Source organism: Pelodiscus sinensis, chromosome 6 (genome assembly GCF_052426305.1).
Source record: "Pelodiscus sinensis isolate ZL-2025 chromosome 6, ASM5242630v1, whole genome shotgun sequence".
NCBI lineage: Eukaryota > Metazoa > Chordata > Testudines > Trionychidae > Pelodiscus > Pelodiscus sinensis.
In genome coordinates this window covers 27,491,432-27,518,432 of record NC_143057.1, presented here as the reverse complement: position 1 = coordinate 27,518,432, position 27,001 = coordinate 27,491,432, and the positions used below count along the sequence as shown (strand labels likewise).

The 27,001-nt window shown below is 41.2% G+C and overlaps 1 protein-coding gene across 21 annotated transcripts in view; it reads right to left on the bottom strand.

Moving 5' to 3' along the window:
• PTPRD (protein tyrosine phosphatase receptor type D) overlaps positions 1–27,001 on the bottom strand; it is a 1,795,899-nt gene that overhangs the window by 394,944 nt on the left and 1,373,954 nt on the right. For all 21 annotated transcript variants that reach the window (XM_075931585.2, XM_075931586.2, XM_075931588.2 and 18 more), the window contains one exon: positions 13,994–14,161. In XM_075931585.2, coding sequence (XP_075787700.1) covers positions 13,994–14,078 — 85 coding nt within the window. In that variant the 5' untranslated portion in view covers positions 14,079–14,161. Of the gene's footprint in view, positions 1–13,993; positions 14,162–27,001 lie in introns of those variants that run through there.

Sequence of the window (27,001 nt, the reverse complement as noted above, 5' to 3'; positions counted from 1 at the left end):
AGTTGACTCAGATTGCTTTACCTATGTGTGTATAATATACATTTTGGTGTGTTTACTAGCTTGATTTGTTAGTCATCACATGTAGTCACAGGGTAGTGTTAATTTTCTGTTTATTTCACATGAAAAAACATCATAAGCATTGCTCCTTATTAATTATCCCTTGTTTTAAAATTTTTATCTTCCATACCCATGAGCTGTTTAAAAGTATATTTATATCTAGGTTTTTTGTTTGTATTGGTGGTGCACATAAGAAAATTCAGCCCACCTAAGGATGGGAAATGTTAGGGGGAACACTGCTTATTACTACAGTGTTTGCATTTTACAGATGTGTTTCAGAAACCCTAGGCTACTACTAAACACTGTTTCTGGCGGAAATGTATAGCCAGCATCAGCCAATGTACTGTTATTTCACAAATGACGTTGAACAATCTTGAGACACAATGTTACCACGTTATCAGCTCTGCAACACAATGCATTGCTCGGTGGATTTTACAGTTGTAGTGGTGGCAACATCATCTTACCTTTTTCTTTATCAGCTGATTAATTATCTGGTGAATCCTAAGTATAATTGTAGCATACAACAAAATGGCTGCTATTTTAGAATGAAGTACCATGCATTGCTCACACAGTGTGCCACTTTCAAGAGTGAAAATTAAAGTGGATGATATTAGGTGTATTGGTGATAGAGCATTTCTCACATATATATTTCTATGCAGTCTAATTTAAGGACCTACAATTATTTGAGTGCCTAGGGCCTACAAAGAGCTTAATCTGGCCCTGACTATATAGGACAATGTACTATACCCAGTAATCATGTAGGTTACACTGGTACTTCTCTGGCGGTATTACAACCTGAATGAATTTGCATTATCGATTCGCCACTATTCCTACTTCCTGGGGGAGCTGTGGTTACCCTCCCACCATAGAATTACACACACTTCCTGAAATATATAAATGTTTCATTCAATACAATTGACTCCCAAGATAGTTAAAATTAATTGTGTGAAGTCTCCCAGTGATATGCAGGAAATTGTCATATTTATTACAAAACTGACTAATTCAAGAGGAGAGCTGCAGGGTTATTTTTCGGAGGATTGGAAGAGGAAGGAGTTTGTAGTACTTTGATAAAACTTGCTAGGAAATAACATGGAGACAACATCAGTAGAGGACATTTAATGTTACCACACAAGTTCAGCGCATTACAACATTGATAGCTCCCTTAAATTTTTAAAACTAGACATCCAAGAGACAAGTTACAGATATTTTATATAAACCTCCTTTTCTCTAGCTCAGTGCTTACCTTAACACCTTATGATTACAGACATCAGAAAGAGATAATAGAATACCATATTCTTTTGTTTTAAACAGAATATTTGACATATATTCCAGTTTTAAAAAGACAGTTTTTGAAACACACATTTATGGCAGTTATGGCTCTCCTGACCGAACAGTAGCAGCAACACCATATGATCACAGAAATAGCTGAAATATTTCTCTCATTACAAAGAATTTGATGTTACTAATGTCTTAGTGAAAAAATTCAAGGTTCTCTTTTAGCCTAACCTCCATCTGCACAATAGAAACTAGAACACGTGGCCATTGAGAAACATGAACCTGCAAAGTCCTATTTCTAAACAAGGAGGGATAGATTTACTATTTTTTCCTAGCATTTGAAGAAACTGCTGCAATGAATCCTTTTCTAGGCACAGAACTGTCAAATTCTAAACCTGAAGGGACACTATAGACTCAATTTTTTTCTTAACAATTCTTGTTGTAAGTAACACCTGAGATTACTATAAGTGAAGGGCATTAGAGGAAAATGTAACTCCCTCCTCCCCTGGTTTACTTTTTTCATTCAGGAACAGTCAGTTTCACTTCTGCATTGATGGCCAGTGCCATATCATAATTTCAGTCAACAGCATGTTTGCTATTTTGCACACCTCTGGGTCAAATTTGTATATTTTCTCCCCCAGACTTTCCAACCATCATGGTCAGATGGCAAAAATGATTTGCTACCACTGGGAATCTGCAGCAGCTTGGTGGAAGCCAGAGGTGGCTATTGGGGTTCCCTCCCTCATTTGAATTGCTATAGGAGGAGAGTGAGAACAGCTCAGAACCCCTTCATGTAGCAAAGTAAGAGAAGGAGACTTTTTCTCTCCCACATGCTCAACCTCCAACCAAAGCTGGGAAGGGTATCTTTCCCGCATTCCACAGCAGTGTACACAGAGCTGTTAGACAGACACAGGGAGAATCAAGATCAGGCCAGTTTTCCCCTCTTCTTACTCCCTTGGCCTTGCAACAGAACCTAGTGAAAAACTAGTGGGAAAGAGGTGGGGTGTAGTGGACAACTAAAACTGAAAATCACTCCCCCACAGAACTAAAGGGAAGGAACAGGACTAAAGATGCTCCACCCGCCCACCCCCCAGACAAACCAGGGCAGAAATCTTTTTCACTTTTAGCCCTGGACTTCACTAAGGAGTTATTTTGGAATACCCGCCCCCCCCCATTTTGAAATAACGGGCTGATTATTTCGAAATCTATACTTCTGCTTTCCTTAAGGAATAATACTTATTTAGAAACTGTTATTTTGAAATAAGGTTAGTGTGGATGATCCGGTGCTGCTAATTGAAAATAACTGGCCTTTATAGGCCTCTCACAGCTGCACTTCTGGCTGCTCTGGTTCTACCCCCTAGCTCCACTGCTCCCTTTCTCCTGTGGAGCTTAAAGCAGCAAGCTGCAGGAAAAGGGCTTGTGGCACATGCAGACCTTTGCTGGCCCCATGCCACACCGCACCATCCCAGGAGCCCTGGAACACTCCAGTCCTCCCCCATGGCTGCCATCATTCCTGCAGCACCCACAACTGCCACTGGCCAGGAATGCGGGAGAGCACCAGATTGGACTGGTGCAGAGATCCTGGATCTCATTGACGTCTGGGGTGAGGAGACCAACCTGCAGGATCTCTGCATCAGAAAAAGAAAAGCCAAAGTCTCTGGCTGGATGGCCGCCAGCCTACAAAGGACACATCCTGACCCTCAACCTGGTTCAGATGAAAATAAAAAGAGCTCTAGCAGGCCTACAACAAGGCTAGAGAGCAAGGTGGATGGTCTGGGGCAGCACCTCACATGTGCTATTACTATGAGCAGCTCAATGCCATCCTGGGAGAGATGGAGGGATGGAGGGTCTCATCCATGAGCCCCTCTCTCCTCTCCTGTCCCCTTCTCCCATTCCAGGTTCTTTCTCTAGTCCCTCCCATTTATATTCCCCCAAATAAACACACTTTTTTAAAAAGTGTTTTTATTTGCTCTGTAGGGAAGGGGGAAGAGAGAGCAGGGGAAGGGAGGTGAGAAAGAAAAGGCACCCGGGGGAATGCAGGGGCCCCTTGTGGAGAGGCACGGAGAAGAATCTCATAGTTGGCCTTGGCTGAAACTCTCCTTCAAGGCCTCCCAGATGAGCACAGCCCCTTGTTGTGCTCATTGAATGGTACTGGTGTCTAGCTGTTCATATGCCATGGCCAGCCATTCAGCCTCTGCCCCACAATGTGGCATAAAAGTCTCCCCCTTGCTCTCACAAAGATTGTGGAGTACACAGCAGAACACTGCCACGAACGGGATGTCTTCACTGAGGTCCAGGTGGGTGAGGAGACTCCGGAACCTCCCCTTTAAGTGGCTGAACACACACTCCACAACCATGCAGCACCTGCTCAGCCTGGCATTAAAGTTCTCTTTGGTGTGGTCCAGGCTGCCCGTTTAGGGCTTCATCAGCAGGGGAGCAAGAGGTAGGCTGCATCACTCAGGATTCAGATGGACATGTCCACCTCCCCAACCCTGATGGTGCAGTCTGGGAAAAAAGTGCCGCATGCATTTTCTGGAACAGGCATGAGTTCCGGAACACATGGATATCATGAGCCTTCCCCGACCAGCTGATAGTGATGTCAGTGAAGCATCTCTTTTGGTCCACAAAGGCCTGAATGCCATCAAGAAGTTCCCCTTTCTCTTTATGTAGTCCAAGGTATGGTGGTCAGGGGCCAGAATGGGGATGCGAGTATCATCTATGACCCCGTCCTTTTGTGGAAACCCATGGCGGCAAAGCCATCAACTATGCTGTTGACATTGCCCCCTGTGACAACCCTCTATAAGAAGATGTCCAAGAATCCAGGAAGTTTTTGGAGAATGTTGGGAATAACTTCTTGATACAAGTGCTGAAGGAACCAACCAGAGGCAATGCGCAGCTTGACCTCCTGCTCACAAACAGGGAGGCACTAGTAGTAGATGTGGGTGGCAGTCTGGGGACCAGTGATCATCAGATGGTATATTTCATCTGATTGGAAAAAGGCAAATCAAGTGCCTATCTTTAAAAAAGGGAAGAAGGACGATCCAGGGAACTACAGACCAGTCAACCGTATCTCAGTCCCTGGAAAAATTATGGAGGGGATCCTCAAGGAATCCATTCTGATGTACTTGGAAGAGGGGAAAGTGATCAGGAAGCATCAACATGGATTTACCAAGGGCTAGTCATGCCTGACCAATCTGATTAGCTTCTATGATGAGGTAACTGGCTCTATGGATATGGGAAAGTTGGTGGATGTGATATACCTTGACTTAAACAAAGCTTTTGATATGGTCTCCCACAATAGTCTTGCCAGCAAGTTAAGGAAGTATGGATTTGATAAATGGACTGTAAGATGGATAGAAAGCTGGCTAGACTGTTGGACCCAATGTGTAGCGATCAATGGCTCGATAGGTTGGTAGTGGGTTTCTAGCAGAGTGACACAAGGATCAGTTCTAGGGCCAGTTTTGTTCAACATCTGTATTAATGACCTGGATGAGGGGATGGATTGCACTCTCAGTAAGTTTGTGGATGACACGAAACTAGGGGAGAGGTAGATATGTTGGAGGGCAGGAATAGGGTCCAGAGTGACCTAGACAGATTAGAGGATTGGGCCAAAAGAAATCTGATGAGGTTCAATAGGACAAATGTAGAATCCTGCACTTGAGATGAAAGAATCCCGAGAATTGTTACAGGCTGGGGACCGAATGGATAAGTAGCAGTTTGGCAGAAAAGGACCTGGGGATTACAGTGGGTGAGAAGCTGGATGAGAGTCAGCAGTGTGCCCTTGTAGCCAAGAAGGCTAATGGCATATTAGATTGCATTAGGAGGAGCATTGCCAACAGGTCTAGAGAAGTGATTATTCTCCTTTATTCAGCTCTGGTGAGGCCATATCTGGAGTACTGCATCCAGTTCTGGACCCGTCCACTATAGAAAGGATGTGGACACATTGCAGACGGTCCAGTGGAAGGCAACCAAAATGATTAGGGGACTGGAGCACATGACCTATGAGGAGAGGTTGAGAGATTTGGACTTATTTAGTCTGCAGAAAAGAAGAGTGAGGGGGGATTTGATAGCAGCCTTCAACTTTCTGACGGGAGGTTCCAAAGAGTATGGAGAGAGCCTGTTCTCAGTAGTGATGGATGGCAGAAGAAGGACCAATGGTCTCAAGTTACAGTGAGGGAGGTCTAGGTTGGATATTAGGAAAATCTATTTCACTAGGAGGGTGATGAAGTATTGGAATGGGTTACCTAGGGAGGTGGTGGAATCTCTCCATCCCTAGAGGTTTTTAAATCTCGGCTTGATAAAGCCCTGGCTTGGTTGATTTAGTTGGGATTGGTCCTGCCTTGGGTAAGGGGATGGACTTCCATCCCTATGATTCTATGGCCTTGGCTACTTGCAGGAGCATGGCCCCTACTGTGGATTTCCACACACTGAACTGGTTCCCAACAGAGCAGGAGCTGTCCAGCGTGGCGAACTTCCACAGTGCAATGGTGATGCACTTCTTCAGGGTTGCAGTCGGGTGTCATGCCACTTGAGGGCAGTGGCGAGCCACTCGCAGAGCTTCAGGAAGGTGGCCTTCTGCATGCAGAATGTCTGGAGCTGCAGCTGGCCATCTTATCGCTGCATGATGATGTGGTCCCACCATTCCGAACTGGTCTCCCTCCACCAGAAGTGGTGTTAGATAGCGTCCAGATATTTGAGGGGCATTTACAGCAGCAAAAGCAGGTCCTCCAGTTCGGGATGGTCATCCTGCTGGAGAACCATGTGGGCAGTCTGGACACACTGCGCCATGAAGCCCAGCACAAGGCTCATGAGGCGCAGCACAAGGCCCATGAGCTTCAGATCCATGTTGCAGGTGCAGTGGTGTCCGCAAGGGCAACCAGAGCACATTGCGTCCGTTTTGTGTCTTGCGAGGGGGGAGGCAGTGAAGGAGTGCCATCTGAGACGTAGCAATAGAGAGGAACCCCTGGAAGCACGTGTTGCAGCTTGCCTGACCGATCAGCCACTGGAAGAATCCTCCCTCCTGTTGCCCTCCCTGGAATGCTTCCAGGAGCTCTAAATCCGAGGCAGGCTCCAATGAGTGTGGATGTGCTATTTCAAAAAAAATTCTGAGCAATTCCAATGCTCCCCCATAGTGGGGACATGCTATTTCGATGTTGTTATTTCGGGAGTTATTATTTCTTTTTTTACTTATTTTGAAATTATTTCCTAGTGTAGATATGACCTTAGAGCCCATAGGGGATAGGGAGAACACCACAGCTAGCAGCAGGGACACGGGGATCCTCATTCCCTTGATGTCTTCATAAGGCCTTGCAACAATGGAATAGGAGAGGGGATGGTGAGACTCCTCTGACTCTTCAGACCCCTCTGTCGGGTGATGGTAAAGAACAGAAAGCCCAAACACATGCCCCTCACATATACATCCTGAACTCCTCCACAGACAACTGACTAGCTATAGTGAGAGTTAGGAGGCACCTCTTCCCCAATGGTCTGAGATTCTGAACAACCCCTACATGGGGCAGCAACAGCGGTAGGTCCCTCCAAAGACTAGGGAAAGAAGAATAACAGCAACTATGGGCAGCAATGTGTACAGTCTCACCTCCATCGCCCTAGCCCAAAGAAGAGGAGCAGCAGCACAGCAATCATCTCTCCACCACTTTCACTAAGCCTGCAGGAGCACCACTGGGGCTGAAGGCAGAATGGCTAAATGCTGCCTCCTAGAGATATGTGAGTATGTAACAGGACTCAGGGATTCTGAGTCCATTCAATGTGGCTCTCAATTGGGTCCACAAGTGACCCTGGCTTCTTATTGGTTGCCAGTAGAGTAAGAAGAGAAATAAACCCAACTAAACAAGGGAAAAAACCTGCCAACATTTTTTAAAAGGCCTGAAGGAGAACTGAGAGGCTAGTACTGTTCCCATGAAATGCTTTTATTTCATTGTGATGGAACAGCCCAAAGCTGTATGCAGTATAGGAACTTACCATGATGTCATCAAATCTTTCCCCAAACAACTCCAAAATAAATTCTACAAACTCATCCCCCACAAAACCCATCCCAGGGATCTTTTACATGCTTCTCAAGATACAGAAAAGAGGAATCCAAGCAAACCCATCATTTGTGGCTTGGCACTCTTACTGAAGAAATATCAGGAGTCAACCTCCAACCACTCAGAACATCCCCTCAGAACACCATCACCACTATGGATGTCACCAATACCCCTCACAAGGACAGCTTACCCTGTCTTAGATATTTAGAAGACAATGAACAACCCTCAGATTTCCATCCCAAACACATCTCTAAACTCATCCACTTCGTTCTCAGTTCCCCAGTATGCCAACCTTGCTATGGGCTATTTCTAAGAACTACGTCTGGACAAATTCACCATGCAAACAGTGATATACCTTGGCTACATTGGCAATACTTTCATCCAGTACAGACAACTGACCACACTTAAAACCACCTTCATCAAACATGATACCCCATTAAAGAAACAGACTGTATCATGGAAAGGGCCACTCAAGTACTTATTCCAGGAGAACCTGCTTCCAACAGAAATAAAACCCCTTCTGACTGCAAACCTCTAGTTGTTACCTTTTACGCCACTCTGGAACCCACACAAAGTCTCATCAAATAGTTATAACCCATACTCAATGAGAATCCCATCCCAAAATAAATCTTTCCTGAATCCACACTTCTGGTCTTCAAACAATCCTCCATTATATCATCAGAAACAAGTTCCCCACAGACCAGAACACACCACTCAATGCAGCAGCAGACCCTGCTAGAACTGCAAAAGCAAAACCTGCAGATGTATCCCCACTGCTGCAATGAGCAATACCCTTTCACACACACCTTTCAAGATCCATGGGGTCCTACATACGCCTATCGTAACATGTGGGGTAACTCATCCAGTACACTAAATGTCCCAACAACAACTATGTGAAACAAGACAATCATTAATATCTCAAATGAATTCACACAGGAAAATGAAAAAACAAAACCAGCCAATCAGCTGTGGATGAAGATTTCTCTCAAAGTCGTCACTCTTTATCTAAACTACCGGTCTTTATCTTCAAAGGAAACCTGCATAATATTTCAAAAGAAGAGACCGGCAGCTTAAATTCATAACTCTGCTAAAAACAACAAATGGTCTGGTAGCACTTTATAGACTAACAAAACACGTAGATGGTATCATGAGCTTTCGTGGGCACAGCCCACTTCTTCAAATGACCAGAGTTATGAGTTGGGGATATGAAAACTTGAAATAAATAGGAGAGGGGAGAGAAAGAAATTCATGGATTGAACAGACACACTGGATTTATGGCATATTACAACAATCTGTACTCCACTAACCTCCTCTTTTCAGCCTATGACTGCAGAGGTTTAACAAGCCACTCTAACTTAAATGGTTCCTTAGAATACATACTAACTACTTGTGCTAAACAATCTGTTCCATATATAATTTAATTTGGAGTACCTTTTCCAAACCTGAAGAAGTGCTCTGTAGATCTTTAAATTTTGTGCTACCAAAATAAACAGGTCCAATAAAATAAATTACCTCACCCACCTCGTTTATCAAATTTAAGCTGACAGTGTATTTAGTAACTCTACAGGACTAAGTGGAATGTATATTTTATTGTTTGTAATTTAGAAAGACTTTAAATAAAATGTATGGGAATGGTACTTGAATAATCACATATACAGTCGCTCCCCGAGTTACGACCCACCTTCACTTACGACCATCCGCACTTACGACCAAAGCGGTCGTAAATGCAGATCCAAGTTATGAATGGCGATCCGTGCTTACAAACAGCACTGTCGCCATGTAACTCTATGGGATCCGAGTTATGAACACTTCGAGTTACGAACCAAGTGTTGTTCCGTAACTTGTTCATAACTCGGGGAGCAGCTGTACACTTTTAAAGTCTGTGCACATTAATTGCTTGAAACACAAAAAATCTCAGTTTTAACTATACAGGGAGAGAAACTAAGTTAAAGGGAAACAATAGTTATAGATTCACACATATAGAGATATTTTAGTGAGATTTGACAGTCTAATCTGAAGAAAAATACAGGACACACATTTCTAAGACGATCTAGCTAACAAATTCACTCATTGACATTTACCAATAGGTCATTCAGATCAAATTAAAACTGATTTAAACCTTCATTCAAAACTTAAATCAAACTGAATAAATAACCAAAATATTTCAATAACTTTTTGAATTCCCCTCCCCTATCTGCCTTGTGTCTGCATGGCCTTGCTTAGAAGTGATTAAGTAGCAAAGAGTCGGTCTCACTATGGGGACAAGCTGATGAAGTACCAAATATGCTCAATTTTCATTGATGTCAATGGGAAACCTAGGTACACACCACTTAGTAGGGTCAGACCTTACATCAATGGGCAGACTGGAATCAGGAAGTAGACTAGTAGAAGAAACCTCGGATGAAAGTCTCCTTCATAAAAGCTTGAATATAGGAACTGATCATCAGTCATAACATTTTCCCTTTCACTTCATCACAACTCCACTTTGCAGTAAAAGTAAATATTAATAAATAAAAGCAAAAGTAGTAAAGGAAAATTAAACTAAAGCAACATGCAGGCTGTGTCTAGACTGGCCACTTTTTCTGGAAAAGCGGCCGCTTTTCCGGAAAAACTTGCCAGCTGTCTACACTGGCCGCTTGAATTTCTGCAAAAGCACTGACAATCTCATGTAAGATTGTCAGTGCTTTTGTGGAAATACTATGCTGCTCCCGTTCGGGCAAAAGTCTTTTTCCGAAAAACTTTTCTGCAAAAGGGCCAGTGTAGACAGCAGAGATTTGTTTTCCGCAAAAAAGCCCCAGTCGCGAAAATGGCGATCGGGGCTTTTTTGCAGAAAAGCATGTCTAGATTGGCCACAGACGCTTTTCCACAAAAAGTGCTTTTGCGGAAAAGTGTCCTGCCAATCTAGACGCGCTTTTCCGAAAAGCATTTCCGGAAAATCATGCCAGTGTAGACGTAGCCGCAATGTTTTATAATTTTGTTAGCTAAATAAGTTATATATTTTAAATTGTTCAGGCTAGAAACTGCCCCCATAAAAAACCTATAAGCTATACTGCCCTATTCAGTGTTTCCCTCTCTGATCATGAAGGGAAATGTTTAACACACATTGTGTTTTTTAAAAAAACATTTGTTTATAAACAAAATATTATTTTCTTTAATATGATTATCCACCCGCTCATTACTCTTGAATGCAATCTCTGACTCTCCAGGATAAAATCATGACTAGTATACGTATGGTTGTGTTTAGTTTCAGGAATTTCAGTCCTACTAGCACATTTTCATGGCATTGTTCAGGTCCATAAGAGGGGGTTCAGGGTAGGTGGCTCGGGGTATGGGAGTTCAGTAGTTAGGGTTGGAAGGGCTCTGGACAGGGGAGTGTGTGTGTGTATGTATTTAGAGGGGTGGGCAGGGAACCAACCTCCCCTTTGCCCCAAGATTCATTCTAGGAGTGCCTGCTTTTCCCCTTCCTGTCCCCGCCAGGGTGTGACAGCAAAGTGCACAACTCATCTTCCCCCTGCATTCCTCATCCAGAATGAGGAATGCAGGAAACTGCACTTTGCTCCAGTGCTGATGAAGGGAAGTAGCCAAGAATGTCTCCATATGAATCTGGGGAGGGGGAGAGCTTCAGCCTCCTAATCTCCCTAAAGGGCACCTGGGGAATGGGAGACTTAGGGCTGGGGCACTCAGAGACAGTGGGTGAAGGTAGGGCTGGGGGAGGCAAGCCCTACAGACCCGCCTCCAACCTCACCCCTTCTGCCCAGGCCTTGCAGCAGGGGGGTTGGGGGAGTGGAGCGGCATGCTGCCCCAACATCCCGGGCCCCAGAGCACCACGGAGAAAGCAGGCAGCACACAGGCCCATCCTCCCTGCCCCAGAGCACAGGGAGCAGCAACACTCTACCCCAGTATGCCTACAGTAGAGTAGAGTGGTAAAGTGCAGGCATGACCATGCCTGGCAGCTTGGGAAGGCAATCCCAATGATTTCTGCCACCCCTGGGGGCAGTCCTAAATGGGGGTTGGGAGGACACACCCCAAATGCCCCTTTCACCTGTCTGGTTATGCTTTCTCTCATCAGTATGTTTTTATGAGAAGAAATCCTATTTCGGGCACATCCCATTTTCCTGGCATAACCGAACCTTTACCTTGGTTTAAGTTATGATGAGAGCCAAATTTGGTGGCCCTAGCTCTTACAGTTTACGAGGAGCTCTGGAACAGATAGACAAACTCTCTCAAATATATAGTAGACAGACTCCCGGTATTAAAAATATACCTTTCCTGCGCTAAAATCTGTTTTAAATACAGATCTAAACATTTTTTTCTCTTTCTTCAAGACAAACAAAGTAGTAAGCAATATACACTATAGTGCACCATAATAGCAGATGATAGGGCAATGCTATCAATCCTTTCAAGAAGTGGTTAATTTTATCCTTCTGTGGCTTGCTGCCTGGTTTTCTGAAATTCTGTCTGGTAATGCCCGTTAACTACAGGGACTCCTTCCAGAAAGGACAGCGGATCAGCTGTCAGTTCCTCTGTCATAAAACTCAGCTGGTGTATGGTAGATTTGTTGATTATTTTTTAAGGAATTATGGAAACGTGATGGATTTTTGTCTTAAGTTGAGAGCAACTGGGGCACATTTGATATCTGATACCAACACAGGAAAATATGAATGAATAATGACACAACAATATGGTATAAGATAATGTGCAAAAGGCAAAGAAACTAAACATGTGATAGCCACCTTCTTTAAAGGGCTTCTGTAGGTACCCACTGTTAGATATCTGATCTCTGTACAACCATCTGCAATAAATCTGGTTACAGGTGAATAGTCTTTTTTTTTTTTTGCATGAGTTTGCATCTTGATATACAAATCATGCCTATTATGAGCATAACTTAATATCTTGCCTAGATTAATCAACAATAACTGCTACAAAAGCCCATTGTCATCCTAAAGTACAACTTTCCAAGCCTTAACCTGCCTGTTGATGCTGTACGCTGAAAATAGAAACTTATTAACAAAGCAATCTCCTGCCACAACAATGTCTAAGAGCCTACTGCCACATTTTAAACAAAAAAATGTGAGGTACACAATAATTTTGAAAAACTAATCTCAACACATTATTAAGATCCTTATTAAAATGCTTTTATAAAACAGCCTGTTTGAAAGTAAGTGGAGTATATTCCCTCCTCTGACAAGCTTTATAAAACAGAAGAGCATTGTAGTGATTTGATTGTCTTTTTGCCAGTTGTTATCTGATTGGTAAAGAACAGTCAATATAAATACATGCAAAAATTCACTTCAACTACACCAGAAGTATAGTACTCTGGCATCTTATACAGAGAAGCAATACCAGATTCTCAAATCCATTGATCACTGAACATAGGTTTTAAAACTACAGAAATGTCCACTGCCTGAGCTTTTCCCCGGTTAATTATTTGCTGGCTAAAGTATTAAAATGTCCTTGGCTTCACCTTAGACACAACTATCCCAGCTGGTCATTAACTGTCTGGAAAAGACCCAAATAATCTCAACTGTCAGTGCACTACAAACATGAATTATTCTCACTAAAATGGTGTCCAATTTTGATCTCATGGCACTTTTACTGTTGTAACAATTTATCTCAACAGAATTGTCCCTTTTGTGCTTTCATTGCTGTAAGGGAGATCAGAACCCATTTTAAAGACAGGGGAGGGGGGTACAGTTTATCACTGCTGATGTTTCAATAGCCCTAAAAAGATCCAAGTGAATTAAGTGAACTGAACAGCTTGTAGTAAACCAGTCTGTCAACAAGTGGTTTCTTGTTGGTGTATTTCTGCAAAAAAGACACGGGACAGCTGGGAGAAAGAACACATGTAAACAAGGCAGGCCTAATTATTTCCCAATTAAAAATAAGATATTATCTTCTCATTAATTGGTTAGCTAATTGACCAAAACCTACAGTATCATACAATGAGTCCAGTGATTAGAACCCAGATACCTGTACTACACACTCAGGCCAACCACAAAGTTGTCAGTTCTGCTTGATTTGTTTGAATACTATACTCCACGACAGCTGTCGGAAATAATACATTAGAACAGCTGCTGTGACAACTACAAAGTGCCTGGAATTTTAATTGGACTCAACATTCTATTGTTTAGTTTACTAAACTTAAAAAGAAATATCCAAGGACATAAACAAATTCCTAATGGAACTAACTGATGTTTGCCATTTGGTAAGCACAGGTAGTCTTGGTTTTGTCTGAATAATTTCACTAGTATTATCTCTACCAACTAACTGGTGAAAAGAAAAGAAAAGAAAAGAAAAGAAAAGAAAAGAAAAGAAAAGAAAAGAAAAGAAAAGAAAAGAAAAGAAAAGAAAAGAAAAGAAAAGAAAAGAAAAGAAAAGAAAAGAAAAGACGGTATTAATCGATAGATTACTAAGAAAAGGGGATTAAGAGGAAAAAATGGTAAGGAAGTAACATAAACAAACCCGTTTAAATACTGGCTGTGAGCCACAGAGGATCTCACAGAGTCTTAAGATTTACTGAAAAGGAGACTTATTCAGAGGCCCTCTGCAATGGTTAGCTGAAAGCAAAACTGTCCATTATGGATAGGACCTCAAAACCATTGAATAGTAAAGCTTACTTTCAGCATCAGCAGAAAGCAGAAAGCACAGGAGCACCACGACTGGCCTGGCTACGTGCATCATCCGACAGTTTGGCACCAGCATGCTTTGGCAGCCTCGGTCTCACTGGCTCAGAAGCCACTATGAGTCTGTCCGGTCTGAAATTTCTGATGAAGTATTTTCAGAGCCTGTGGCATGGTGGAGAAAAAAAGAGAGAGAGCGCAAAATACAGTTAGGAGGGTTGTTTTTGGTTTTCCCAGTATTCACAATTAGAGGCAAAACAGTTTAAATATACAAAGGACCTTCAGCAGACTGTCGTAGACTGAAGGTAGTGAGGTGCTACAGATGTTACTAGCCCTAAAACCATAATGCTGGAGTACTAACTCCACTACATCTTTTCTCCTCCCCTGTTTAAATAAACTGATCTCATGCATTGTGCCTTGTCTTGCTGGGTCAGGACTGCCTTTGACTAATACACCATGAGAATGAGTTGTCATTTCTAATGAATTATTAGGTTAATACATTACCAGAATGATGCATACTAATGCAGTAAGAAAGGGTTTAGAAACAGATTCAACATCCATGATAAAAGTCCGCTAACAAATGACATGGTAGAAGCTGCTTTCCTGGCATCAAGTAGGAATGACAGAGCTAAATCTGCTTCTCAGACTATTCCTAATGCCAGCTTTGCAATGCTAGCATATTGGATCTCCCATATTAACACACTAAAACTCAAATTCAGTTTTGGTTCCACATGTCCAAAAGGTTACATTTCCTCTCTGATTTTTTTGTATATTTAAATTATACAATATAGATATCATAAATATAGAGCCCAAATTCCAGTTCAGTTTGATTTAACATGTTATATAAGAACTAATCAACAATACAGTCTAAGCATCTGCCTTTAAGAAGATATCTATTCTATTCTTATTTAAATCCACTCCACCCAAGCAATATTAGAAATTGCAGAGCATAGAAACACTTTCCTCTGAAAGAAAATATTAAAGATATCCTGAAATAGCCCGACTGTGTCACTAAAATAACACTGCAATTTAATTGCACTTTTTCAAAAGAGTTGTAAGATATATACTTTGGCAGGTCTGAAACTTAGCTCAGGCACAATAAGAAAAACAGATACTATCTTTTTCATTACCCTGCATGAGTAGCTTCCATGCAGTGAAGATAAAAACCAAAAGGGAGGGGAGAAATTATACTAATTATTCCACTTGGTGGATCTTACAGACTTGTGGGTGGTATGAAGAACCTATTTTACACTACAGTGCAATACTGAAAGAATCTACTCGGGGAAGAAAAAAAGAGATGACAGATGCTAGAAATCTACTGCTGTTATCAATCTCTTTTGTAAAACTACCTCTCGAATCAGCTACTGCTATCAAGAGAAACGAATCTAAGAAATTTTCATAGGCAAAGTGCTGAAGGCACCAGCTCCCCCCTTTCATTGCTACCATCTTTGTGCCAGCATTTCAAATGACAGCAAAGTCCATAAGACATCAGTCCTGTCCGACTCAATTTGTGTCTGTGCAAGCGTATCAGGGCCAACTGCTACATAATGACTTCAGTGCTATCACAAAGATGGAGATTTATGAAATATGCTTTCAGAGAGAGGTGATTTTGTTTTTGCTTTTACCAGACTGAAGTGGTGATGCAATCTTTGTACCAGTAAGGTTACATCTGAGCCCTAAAATATACCTTGGGGGTAGAGGATGAGAGTTTGTTCATAATTTTTAAAAAAAGGGTTGAGGAAAGAGAAAGATGACCTACACAGGACTATTTTATTAAATTCTTTCCCAATGGGATACTGAAAAGTATTCTCCCCCCCCCCACCTTCCAGTTAAAAAGTGAAATAAGTCTTTTAAATGCATATTTTTTTCAGAATCTATGAGAAGCCTGAAAGCAAAAGGAAAACATATGAACCATGGGAAGCAAGAGGCTCAGAAGAGAAGATAAGGAGTTTTGCAGATATTAATGACTCACCATCCCATTCATTCTAAACACATAAACCAGTAGTACCAAACGTTCTCTCTCTACTCCAGGTGACATTCATTATCGCTCCAACCACACAATCTGAAGCCCCTGCTGCTCTTTGTTTCTGCACCTTCACAGAGTGTCATGGCCTTAACTAACCGATAATCATACTAATATGTTCTGTTGGTGAACTTTGAACTTTTATTTCTTCTCTTCTGTTGCTTATGCTTCTACAGCATTTTAAGCTGTGAAAATACCAGTGTCTGGAAAAAGCAGGCAGAATGGATTTGGGGGGGGGGGGGGAAGTGTTGTTTTTATAAGTGGTTTCTTTAAAAAATATTGTTAGTGAAGTCATGCAGATGGAAGGCTGATAACGTGGAGAGAAATAAGCCAGGAGATAGGCAAGTGCTGTCAAGTTTCTCTTCAGAGCTGTGCCTCAGCTCTGATCTACAACAACCTTTAGCCTCAGCCCTGGATCTTCTCACTGACACTTGTACCAAACTGTACTGGAAAAGGAGGCAAGGACTTTTTTCAATGCTTCTTTCTGTTTACTTGTTTCTGTAAAGTGACATGGAAAAGCTTTATAAGGAGTAAACTGACATTACAAACTCAGGCCAGCTCTTAACAAAGCCACCTTCAGGCATCCATTAGTAAAAGGCTCATCCAATGTGGTATTTCTCTTACAACAAAAAAATTATAACTTTTTCCCTGCACCATCATGTTTCCTTAGGAACTGAACACTGAGGCAAAAGCCAACGAGCTTTGTGAGAAAGTAACATTTGGAACATGGTATAATAGATAGTAAATACAAAAACAGCTGTAAGGTGAGCAAAAAAGTCAATGAAAGCTGTTCTTCAGCTGAAGCAATATGTTTTCCCCACATCCTCTGCAGTAGGGCTTATTTGTAACCAAGTTGCATGTCTTGTTCTAGCCAACTTTTGACCTCCTGCAAAACAATTTGATTACAATTCCCAGCCACAAGGTACCCGATTCACTGTGGGACCATCTCCTCTCAACCTGTTCCAAACTCCTTTATTGTGTCTTAGGCTTGTCTGCACATGAAAATCCACCAGAATAGGCTATTCCATGATTGCTATTCCACTAGCTCCCTATGTGAATTGAATAAAAAAGGACTTTTATGCAAAATAATTATTCACTTTGGAAGCAAATTAATTATTCTAGAATAAAGTGACATATTCCAGAATGGAGTATCCAGATGGAAAGCTAGTCCACAATAGCTATTCCAATCAATTTTCTTTAGTTTAAGGCCAACTCTATGCTGGCAATTTACTGCACAGAAAACCAACTCCCAGTGTTGTCACTCTCGAGGTGTCCGCACTGGTAAGTTACTTTCTGTGCGCTAACTCTACAGTTGGTGTGCTCTAGATAAACCACCTCAACTAGAAGTGTAGAACTTGTTTTGCTCTGGATACAGTGCTGTGATACCGGTATGGACACTTGAATTGTTTGGTGCATTCTGACAGGCCTCCAGAAATGGACCATAATGCCTCAAGTCACCTCTGCTCTTTGTTTGGAACTCATCTCTTTGCCATGGAAGCATGTGCATAAACTATTCCAGAGCTCTGTTTCAAGCAGCCTGCATACTGTGCTGATTTACCCCAGGTCACAGAGCAAACCAGTGAGATGGAATGCTCATACTGTTGAACACAGAGGCAGGTGCCTGTATGTGTGAGCGAGTGTGAGAGAGTTTGCAGTGAAAAGAGCTGGGGAAGGGCTCGGGTTTTATCCCTCCCCTCACCTTAGAAGGAGTTGATTCCTGCCATTGTCTGAATTTACAAGACAATATGTTGACATCCCCCAAAACACACGGTCTCCTCCCGCTGCCCTACATATATACACACACACTCACACACGCTCCCTATCACACTCTCCCTCCTTCCCCAAACTTCTGGTGAAAAACAGTTGTCAAAGTAGCAAGATGATCAGGGACCAATGGGATTGGCAAACCTGCATCATGTGACACTGACTGCCCCAAGCCCTTCTCAAAGCACCCTGCAGCCACATGCACTGTGGGTTAGCTACCACAATGCACTGCTCTCTGTGGCATTGCAAAAGCTGCTAATGTGGACATGCTCCACCCTCACAAGGAGCAATGTGAACATACAACAGTTGTTTCCCTGAAGTGCTCTGTGACCAGCCCTGTAACTTAGGGTAAGTCTAGACTACACGCCTCTGTCGCCAGAGGCATGTAGATTAGGCTACCAGGCATAGGAAAATGAAGCGGCGATTTAAATAATTGCCACTTCATTTAAATTTACATGGCTGCCAAGCTGAGCCGACAAACAGCTAATTAGCTGTTTGTCGGCTCAGCTCGGCAGCCATGTAAATTTAAATGAAGCGCGATTATTTAAATCGCCGCTTCATTTTCCTATGCCTTGTAGCCTAATCTACATGCCTCTGGCGACAGAGGCATCTAGTCTAGATGTACCCTAACATTGCTTTGTGTCTGCCATAGTTGACATACCCTGAGAGGTGAACTGAGAAATTAAGAGGGTAGAAACAAGTAGTGTATGCACAATGAGTGTATATGTTTGTGGAATGAGCTTAGAGAACAGATGATGACACATGGCATGTGAGCATGGAGCAATAATGATCACATGATAATTTGGTTATGAGGTAATGCCCAGTTTTCTTAAGTATAGTAATATGACTCTTAGAACAGACTCAACCAATTGAACTTCATCTTCATCATCATGATCTATTTGTGAGCAACAAGGCTGAACTGAAGAAGTGGGTTATACCCACAAAAGCTCATGATACCATCTACATGTTTTGTTCGTCTTTAAAGTGCTACCAGACTATTTGTTGTTTTTAAAGCTTTTACATGCTTTTCAATTATTCAAGAAGAGATAGACCTTGCCCTGAGGAGATCACAGTGTGATGGGGTATTCCATATTCCCCAGGGGAATATACCTATGAATATGATCATAACTAGAACAGGCTTTATATGAGATTCTTCATGTCAGATATCATTGGAAAGGTTATAATAATTTCTATGTCTGTATCATTTCTTTATCTAAAGTTAGGAATACTGGCCATAGATTTATCATCAATGTATCATATTGGGAAAAGCCTATTACTAGCTCATCCGGTACAACAGTGAAGAAGCCAGATAAGAGCTAAAGGCTCATTAGCAAGAGACAATAGGGCTTAACATTCCTGTGTTCCCTGTTCCTACAGGTTAGTCCTTGAAGTATAGCTTTGCATGTGACCCTATCACCTGATGCTGGGATCCATCCCGGAGGCCATATTTTCCCACTAGAAGAGAGGGAAAGTTGAGACAGAATAAAAAGGATTCCCACTTTTTGCTAAATTCATGGAAGCATGTGGAGAGCTAATACAGATTGTCAGTTTTCTCTGGGACATCAATCAAGACAACTGCTGGAAACCTCTAAGATTAAACTGGGGAGAGGATTGGACCCATGCTGGAAGGCTTTCCAGTCGGTGAATGAAGCTTATTAGAACAACTTTGAGGCTGTGCTTACATGTAACTAAGGTCTTTAGTGTATTAAGCTTAACTTGCATATTGTGTTTTATTTTACTCAGTAACCTACATTGTTCTATGTGCTATCTCACATGTTCACTTAAATCCCACCTTTTATACTAATAAAAATCACTTTTTTTTATTAATAAACCCAGTGAAAGTAACTGTTACCTGAATGGTCTAGGAGTCTGTACATATCTCTCTTTACACTTAGAAAGAGGGCAAACTTCATGAACTTAAAATGAACAGATCTCTATATAGCTTAAGACAGGTTCAACTCTCAGAGGGGCTAGATATTTGAGTGCTGGAGACAAATATCTTGCTGTGCTGTTTGGTTAAGGTCTTCAGCTTTGGGCATGTGGCCCAGACTGGTCTGTGATTCTATTGCAGGAGCTACTTTGTCTGACTCAGCAAGACAGGTTACTGGGGGGCCTAAGCCAATAGGGAAAACAGGCTCAGTGGGCTCTCAGCACACCTGGTGTCAGTACCAAAGGGTGGGTTGACCTATTACACAGTATAGGGAAAAATAAATTGTAACCAGACATTATGGGAAAATACCAGTCAACTTTGATTCACTGCACTGGGAGGTCATATCATGCCTACATGTCTTCAGGAAAAAAGACTTGGAGGTGATGATTCAGAGGATTTTGTTTTTCTCATCTAATTTGGCAAACTGGAGTATGCAGCATCAGTTCTTAAGTTTTCTAGTATGAATGAAAAATGTATCTTCAATACTGACAATAAAGTGAGGGTCCTATTCTTCAACTGAAATCCCAATGGCTTTCATGGAAACAAGAAAAGAGAACCCTAACAGAGCTACTGTTCAATCATATGCTGCAAAGACACTATTCTAAGTAATACTCCCAACAATATGTATCTACAAACTAAAATTGAAGGTTGCTAAAATTGAAGTTGCTAAAATTGAAGGTTGGTTGTCCACATTCCCATGTGACTTCTGAAAGGGAGCTTGAGATAGCTGAATGCTAAGAGTGGCAGGCCCTCTTCCAGAATCACTTTTGGGAACAAATTCAGCAAAAACAGCATCTGAAGATTCCATTTACAAAATCAAACACATGAGGGGAAAGTTTCAAAAGTAGAAAATACTCCTCTAAAATGGAAGATCATAAATATTAAGTCTCCGGTGGTAACACGAATGCTCTGGAAATGGAGGCTGCCATCCTGCAAACAGTCTCCAAATGAGAATTTCTGATAGACCTTTTGTCCTCAGTCACATGAATATAGGGGAAGCCAGAAGTCAGGTGTGTCTGCTCCATTAAAACAAAAAAACAAAAACAAAAAAGCTGAGCCAAAGGAACTGTCCCAATCTGGGTGCGGAACAATTTTTATGGGGGGGGGGGGCAGGGGAAGTGCTCAGAGCAGCTGAATCCAACTGTAAACCCTATATCTGATGGAACCACTTCAAGCCATGGTGTGACAATTCCAGAAACTATGGCACCAATTTACAGCAAACGACAATTTGGCCCTATATACTTCTGAGAGGTCCAAGTTAATAGCTAGGCCCCAGCTTCCTCAAAATTCAGATGCATTCAGATCTGAGGGGCTGGATTGTCCTGTTACCTAAAAGGGTTACCTAAAAGCTGAACTTTTCTGATCTAAGGTTTGGTTTCATGGGAAAACAATTGCATAATTCTGGCTAAAAAACAACTCCCCATTTCCTGGATATGACAAAGTATATAGGAATGAAGTGAGGAGAAACGTGGTGAGGGGGATACTCTACTTTCCAGCTTCATTCGCCAGCTCTAGAATATGCCCATTTGCCAGCCCCTGCAACTTAGCTCCTTATCTGTGCAAATCCAGTGATATAAATAAGATCTCGTTCTACACTTTGATAAACAGATTTCATCCTCAAATTTTAGCTGAGAAGTAAATTAATAACTATTGAGCCAGTGAGAAAAGGGTAGGAAAAACTCGTACCAGTTCAGTAGTCGCAAACTACTCAGCCACCTTTAAACTAGAACCATCACCAGGAAAAACAAATAGAAAGACAATCAGGGCTGAAAATGATAGAGCGTGTTAGGTGAGCAAGAAATTATTCTGACTTAACAAAAATAGAACTTGGAATTGTTTTTACAATGATAAATTTCAAACTCTTCCAAATGGAACATATGAAACTAATATACTTCTACAGAAACAACGGCAACTGCCTGCAGTCCTAAGTTTAACTTGTTCTTTTAAGAAAAGACTAGCAAAAAGATTTTTAAAGCTGAACTGTTAGAAAAGTAATTTTGGATTGGGCTTTTTCTCTCTCTTTTTTTTTTTTAAAACATGCACAGTATTTGTTTGGGTTTGGTACTCTATGGCATGCTGGGTGCACATTTACCTAGGTACAATTCCAGCATAGGACCTACTAAAGCAACACACTGGAATGATAGCCCAGTGGGCCTTCATTCCTTGGTTTGGAAACACAATTCAGACCCTCTGTATATGCTGCCTTCTTTTAAAAGTAGTAGAATAGTCTGTTAGGGCACTTCTATATAGTAAGGCAAAAGTCGAATTAAGCTACGCAACTTCAGCTACATCAATTGCATAGCTGAAGTCAAAATAGCTTAATTTGGCTTTTGGCGCTGTCTACACAGCAGGAAGTTGAAGGAAGAGCACTAAGAACACTCTTCCTTTGACTTCCCTTACTCCTTGTGAAATGAGACTTACAGGAGCCGGAGTAAGAAGTCCTTTAGCTTGACATTATTTTAAAATAATGACTTGCTATGTAGACGTGCTCTTTGTTATTTCGGATTAACATCAGTTATTCTGAAATAATGCACTCCATAGACATACGCCTAGTCTTAGAAGATTCTCTGAACAGTCCTGCTCTCTGCCAACACAATAACTCATGGATCCTCCATGCATTTGGAATAGACCAACCCAGTTCTCCCAGCATGATTTTTTGTACAGATCCTATCACGACACAAGTATGACCTTGATGAGAGCCTCAAGGCTACACCATAATATCAATATTAAATAGTGACAACAGTGCTGGCAGGATTTTCCTTTCCTTAAATATAAATAACTTAAAAAAAAAAGTTAACAGTCAAAAGTGATTTCAATTGATCACAACATATTTTGTCATTATTTAAAATTTTCCAATGCAAAGTTCCAGATCTGAGCTTCATATTCAATATGAAATAGATGAAATAGAGGGGTTTTCCTTCAACTCTTTAATGTTAAAGAGTGGAATTATTATTCCAGACATTGTTTCAGATTATTTCCCACGTTACCATTAACAAGGCAAAACAGTACTACAAAAAATCAAAACAAAAACAAACAAAAAACTAAAGTCAAGTTGAATTCAAGTTTGCTGGTGAAGATCACAGAAAACTATAGAAGTAAGAAAAGCAAAAGTCCTTTTCATGCACTGTTTTAAGATTGTTTATATATTTAACAACAGGTCACTGCAGTTTAAGCTGCACATTTAAGTGTAAAGTAGTGTTGAGGGCAAATGTGACCAAGTTAATGTTGCTATTGAAACCTGAACATGCTAATATTTGCATATATTCATTTTTTGTGATATTACTTTGCAAACTTATTATTTACTAGTTGTTTTTTTTAACAAAAAACGTAATGGGTAAAGGAGGTGTGAAACTTCCTGTAGGCACAGAAATGTTTCTCTGTGTTTGTATGCCTTTTTTTTTGTATTGGAATCTCTAGGAAATTAACTAATCCAAATACATAAGTGGGCACTTTAAAGAGATAGCAGTTCAACAGTGCCTCCAAGTAGTTTCAAGACCCACTCTCTGTTGTGACTAAGGGCGCATCTACATTACAGGGCTTAACTCAAAATAAGTTATGCAAATTGAGCTACATCAATTGCATATCATATTTGAAATAGCTTATTTTGAAATAGGGAGCATCTACACAGCACTTATTTCTAAGTTATTTTGAAATAGTGTTGCAGTATAGATGTACCCTAAGGGATCTAGGAACTGGCCCCAGGACTTTCTCCCAGACCAGAAGGAAAAGGGTCCAAAACCTGTCTGGTTGACCTGATTCCCAGAGAGGGGAGTCAGTGAGTACTTTGTGAACCAAGACACCAAACTTCCTGGGCTCTTAAAGCCACAGTGCATTCTGGGTTACTTAGAGAGAAACCCCTGGAAATAACAACTTAATATGCAATCTAGTCAAAGCTACATAACGGAGAGGGGAAACAAGGAGGGTTGGAGAGCTGGTCACACAGTATGGTAAGAGAAAGCAGGTTCAGCTGGTAGCGGGAAAGCCTGTATGCCCTCCTTAACACAGTCAGCTAGCTCTCAGTCCAGGACAAAAGGCCAGAATCTCTGGCACTGGAGAAGCAGCAAAATCTGGCAGACGCTTTGCAGAGAGGAATCCACTTTGCAGAGGATTTATATCCTCTGCTCAGGATATATATGATTCTTCAACTATGGAGCATGGACAAATTCTGCAGGACAATGAAGAAATTGACCTCCCATTATCGGGCACAGTAGAAAACAAATATGCAAATGATGGAGACTAGCTTAATGAGAGTTGATACCAAAGTGACATGTTTGTATTATATCAGTGCAAACCAGTTTGATACAAAGAAAAAAGATCTATTAGGCAGGATTTCCCATTAAATAGTTAAGTGAGGTTCTGTGGGTGAAGATTCTCTCTCTTGCAAATATCTTACTAAACTTTTCTATATGTAACACTAAAACAGACAAGAATACCTGTTGCTGTTACCTCTTAGTCAAATCTTTCTACAATATGATTCATGTTCTAAATTATCATCTATCTATAGCATACCTGCATTTCTAAGATGTCAAATATCCTGACATTTACAAAGATCTGACATTTTAGTCACTTCTATAGACTTTAAAAACCTACTAACACCAAATTATTTTTCCTTTGTGAGACTGTAGTCTAGGACACTATTTTGGCTAGCTTCTTTTTTGCCTACCTTCCTTCCAAATAATGGAATTGGTGAATGAGCATTGTGTACATGTACTTTTATAATATTTACAATTAAAACAGAAGACTGCACCTGGACTGCTCCGCTGCCGGCTTCCCCGCGGCTTTGCAAAGTCGCGGGGGGGTGGGGGGCTCGGGCAGCCCTGGCGTCCCTGGGCTGCCCGAGCCCCTCCGCGGCTTTGCTCTGCGTCTTCCTGGTCTGCAGACCAGGGAGATGCAGAGAAAGCCCCAGAGTACACGGGCGGCAGGACCGCGAGGCAGGACTCTGGGGCAGCCCCGTTCGTAACTGCGGAGTAAGTCGGGGACTGCCTGTAGAGAAGTTTCTGAATGCAGAGAGACAGCATTTGAGAAGCCAAAGAAGTCTGTACTGTCTATGCATCACAGAGTACAGATACATAGGGGTTTTCTGTGCCCAAGATCATAAGGAGTTATTGGTGGCATGTGAGAGTGGAGCTAGCAAATCATTGACTATGTGGATCCACTAGCCAGACCTGTTGCAGTGGGTGACCCACAAATAAAGGCAGTAGCTCCTGCAGAAGGAGAGCTGGAGCTGTACTGTTGTTACCTTTCAAGTATTAGGGAGGATTCTTTCTTCCATCTCCACCTGGATTTTCACAGTATGCAGCTCATTTACATGGTACATGAACTGAGTTTAGGAGTTGGACCTATAAAAGCATATGGGCTATAATGGATAATCAAGTAAACTAGAAATGGATGATCAAAGCTGGAAGTTAACAACAGGCTAGTGCCAAAAGGCAACTCGTTTTTATGGTTTCTTCTTTTTATTTTAACTTTTTACAGCTTTGTTTCAATAGTATCCAAAATACTTGTTGCCTAATCAGAATTAAGCATGACTGACTGCGACAGTGAATTCACAGACCGTACACAGGACAGTAATCCAGTTGCAGCTAGATTAGGCTGACTGCACTTTATTATAACATTGCTGGTGGCAATACAACCATATTAGAGGGAGAGATGGAGAACTGCTATGGTTATTTTTCAAAAGCAGTTGGTATTATAAAATGATTTGATAATAAGGTACAAAAACTTCCTGAAGCAATGAAAGCACTATGCATTTCCCATACTAAAATATGACATAATGATACTAAAAAAATATTTGCCCATAGTTGCTCTTTTAGAAAAATATATTCTTGAGCACTATAAAAGGTCTTTGTAAAATATAGTAATTTTTATTTCACTTAGAAAAGGAAACATACAGATTCTGAAAAGAACTCAAAAGTCAGCAAAAGCCTACAGACATTTTCATTGTGGGAGCTTCTGTAATAAGACTCTCACTTGCTATCCTTCTAGGCTATTCTTGAAAGGAAATAAAATAATCAGTAAAATGATCAACAGGGCCAGGCAGTGTAGCTCAATGTGTGTTCTTCTTCACAGTACACTTTAGAAGACTCAGTCGTATCTGTAAATAATAGCAATAAGTAGTTCAGATCTTCCACTGCAGAGATTTTGCAGAACCTCCACCTCAATTTTCTTCAGGGTAGGAAGTGAAAAGTAGACAGAAAGGTGAGACCTCCCACAGACCTCTACAGTGTTTGAATTAGGTGAAAATAAGTAGCCAAGTAAAAAATGTAGATAAAGATTGCTATAACAAAATCTATTACCTCTCTAGTAACTGATTGCGGTCCCCTGGCATTTAGAAGGTATGGGATAAGTGAAGAAGGAAATATAAACAGTGTTATCAGTGAAATAAGCCTATTACATGAAAACTCCAAATGGAAAAATAATGCTTGCCTTTGTTAGCCGACTATTTACCTATTGAACAAATGGCTATAGTCAAACTTTAATGATCCAAACATAAGAATATAGTAACGACCTGATTCTAGTTATCCTTACGGATACATTAATGAATAGACAAAAAACAAACAAATAAAAAAAAAGCCATTACTTTGCAAAGTAAATCGGGTGCGTGTGTGTGCGCGTGCACGTGTGTGTGTGAGGGAAGCTTCCCACATATAACAGCTAAACCTAGAAACAGTTCTGGAAATCTATCTTTAAAAATAATTGAACTCTGGTTATCTGCAAAATTCTGGAGAATGACTAGTTTATAGCTCTCTGGTTGTTTCTACATCAGGAAGTAAAGGCTTGATGGAAGCTTACTGGTTGTAGTCAATATTCAGGAGAAGTATTTCTGATTGTTTTAAAAAGGAATACAGAAAAAAAAGAGCAGGGGGAAATGGAGTAGGGCAGATAGGGACTCGATAATGTGAAATCAAGGGATAGATTTGTAAAGATGAAAGTAAGGAGTGGGCCAGAACTTGAAGACAGAGGGAAAAGACAGGAAGAAATAAGATAATGAAGTATTTCTATGAAGGGCCTTGGAGAATAGAATAGGAAAGGATATGTGTGTAAATGTAAGAAAGGACACTCCAGCATTCTCTTCAGTCTGGAGTTTGATAACCAAGTTGGAGAGGGCATAACAGTAATCAAGGTATGAAGTGAAAAATTCATGGGCATGCCATTCAGCAGAACTACTGCCAATGTAAAGGCAGATAAGGATGCTGATGATGAGTTTACAGTTGTGTATCTGAAAGGTAAAAGAAAGATAAAAGCTGAACTGGGAGATGAATGAATCACCCATGCAGATGAAGGTACT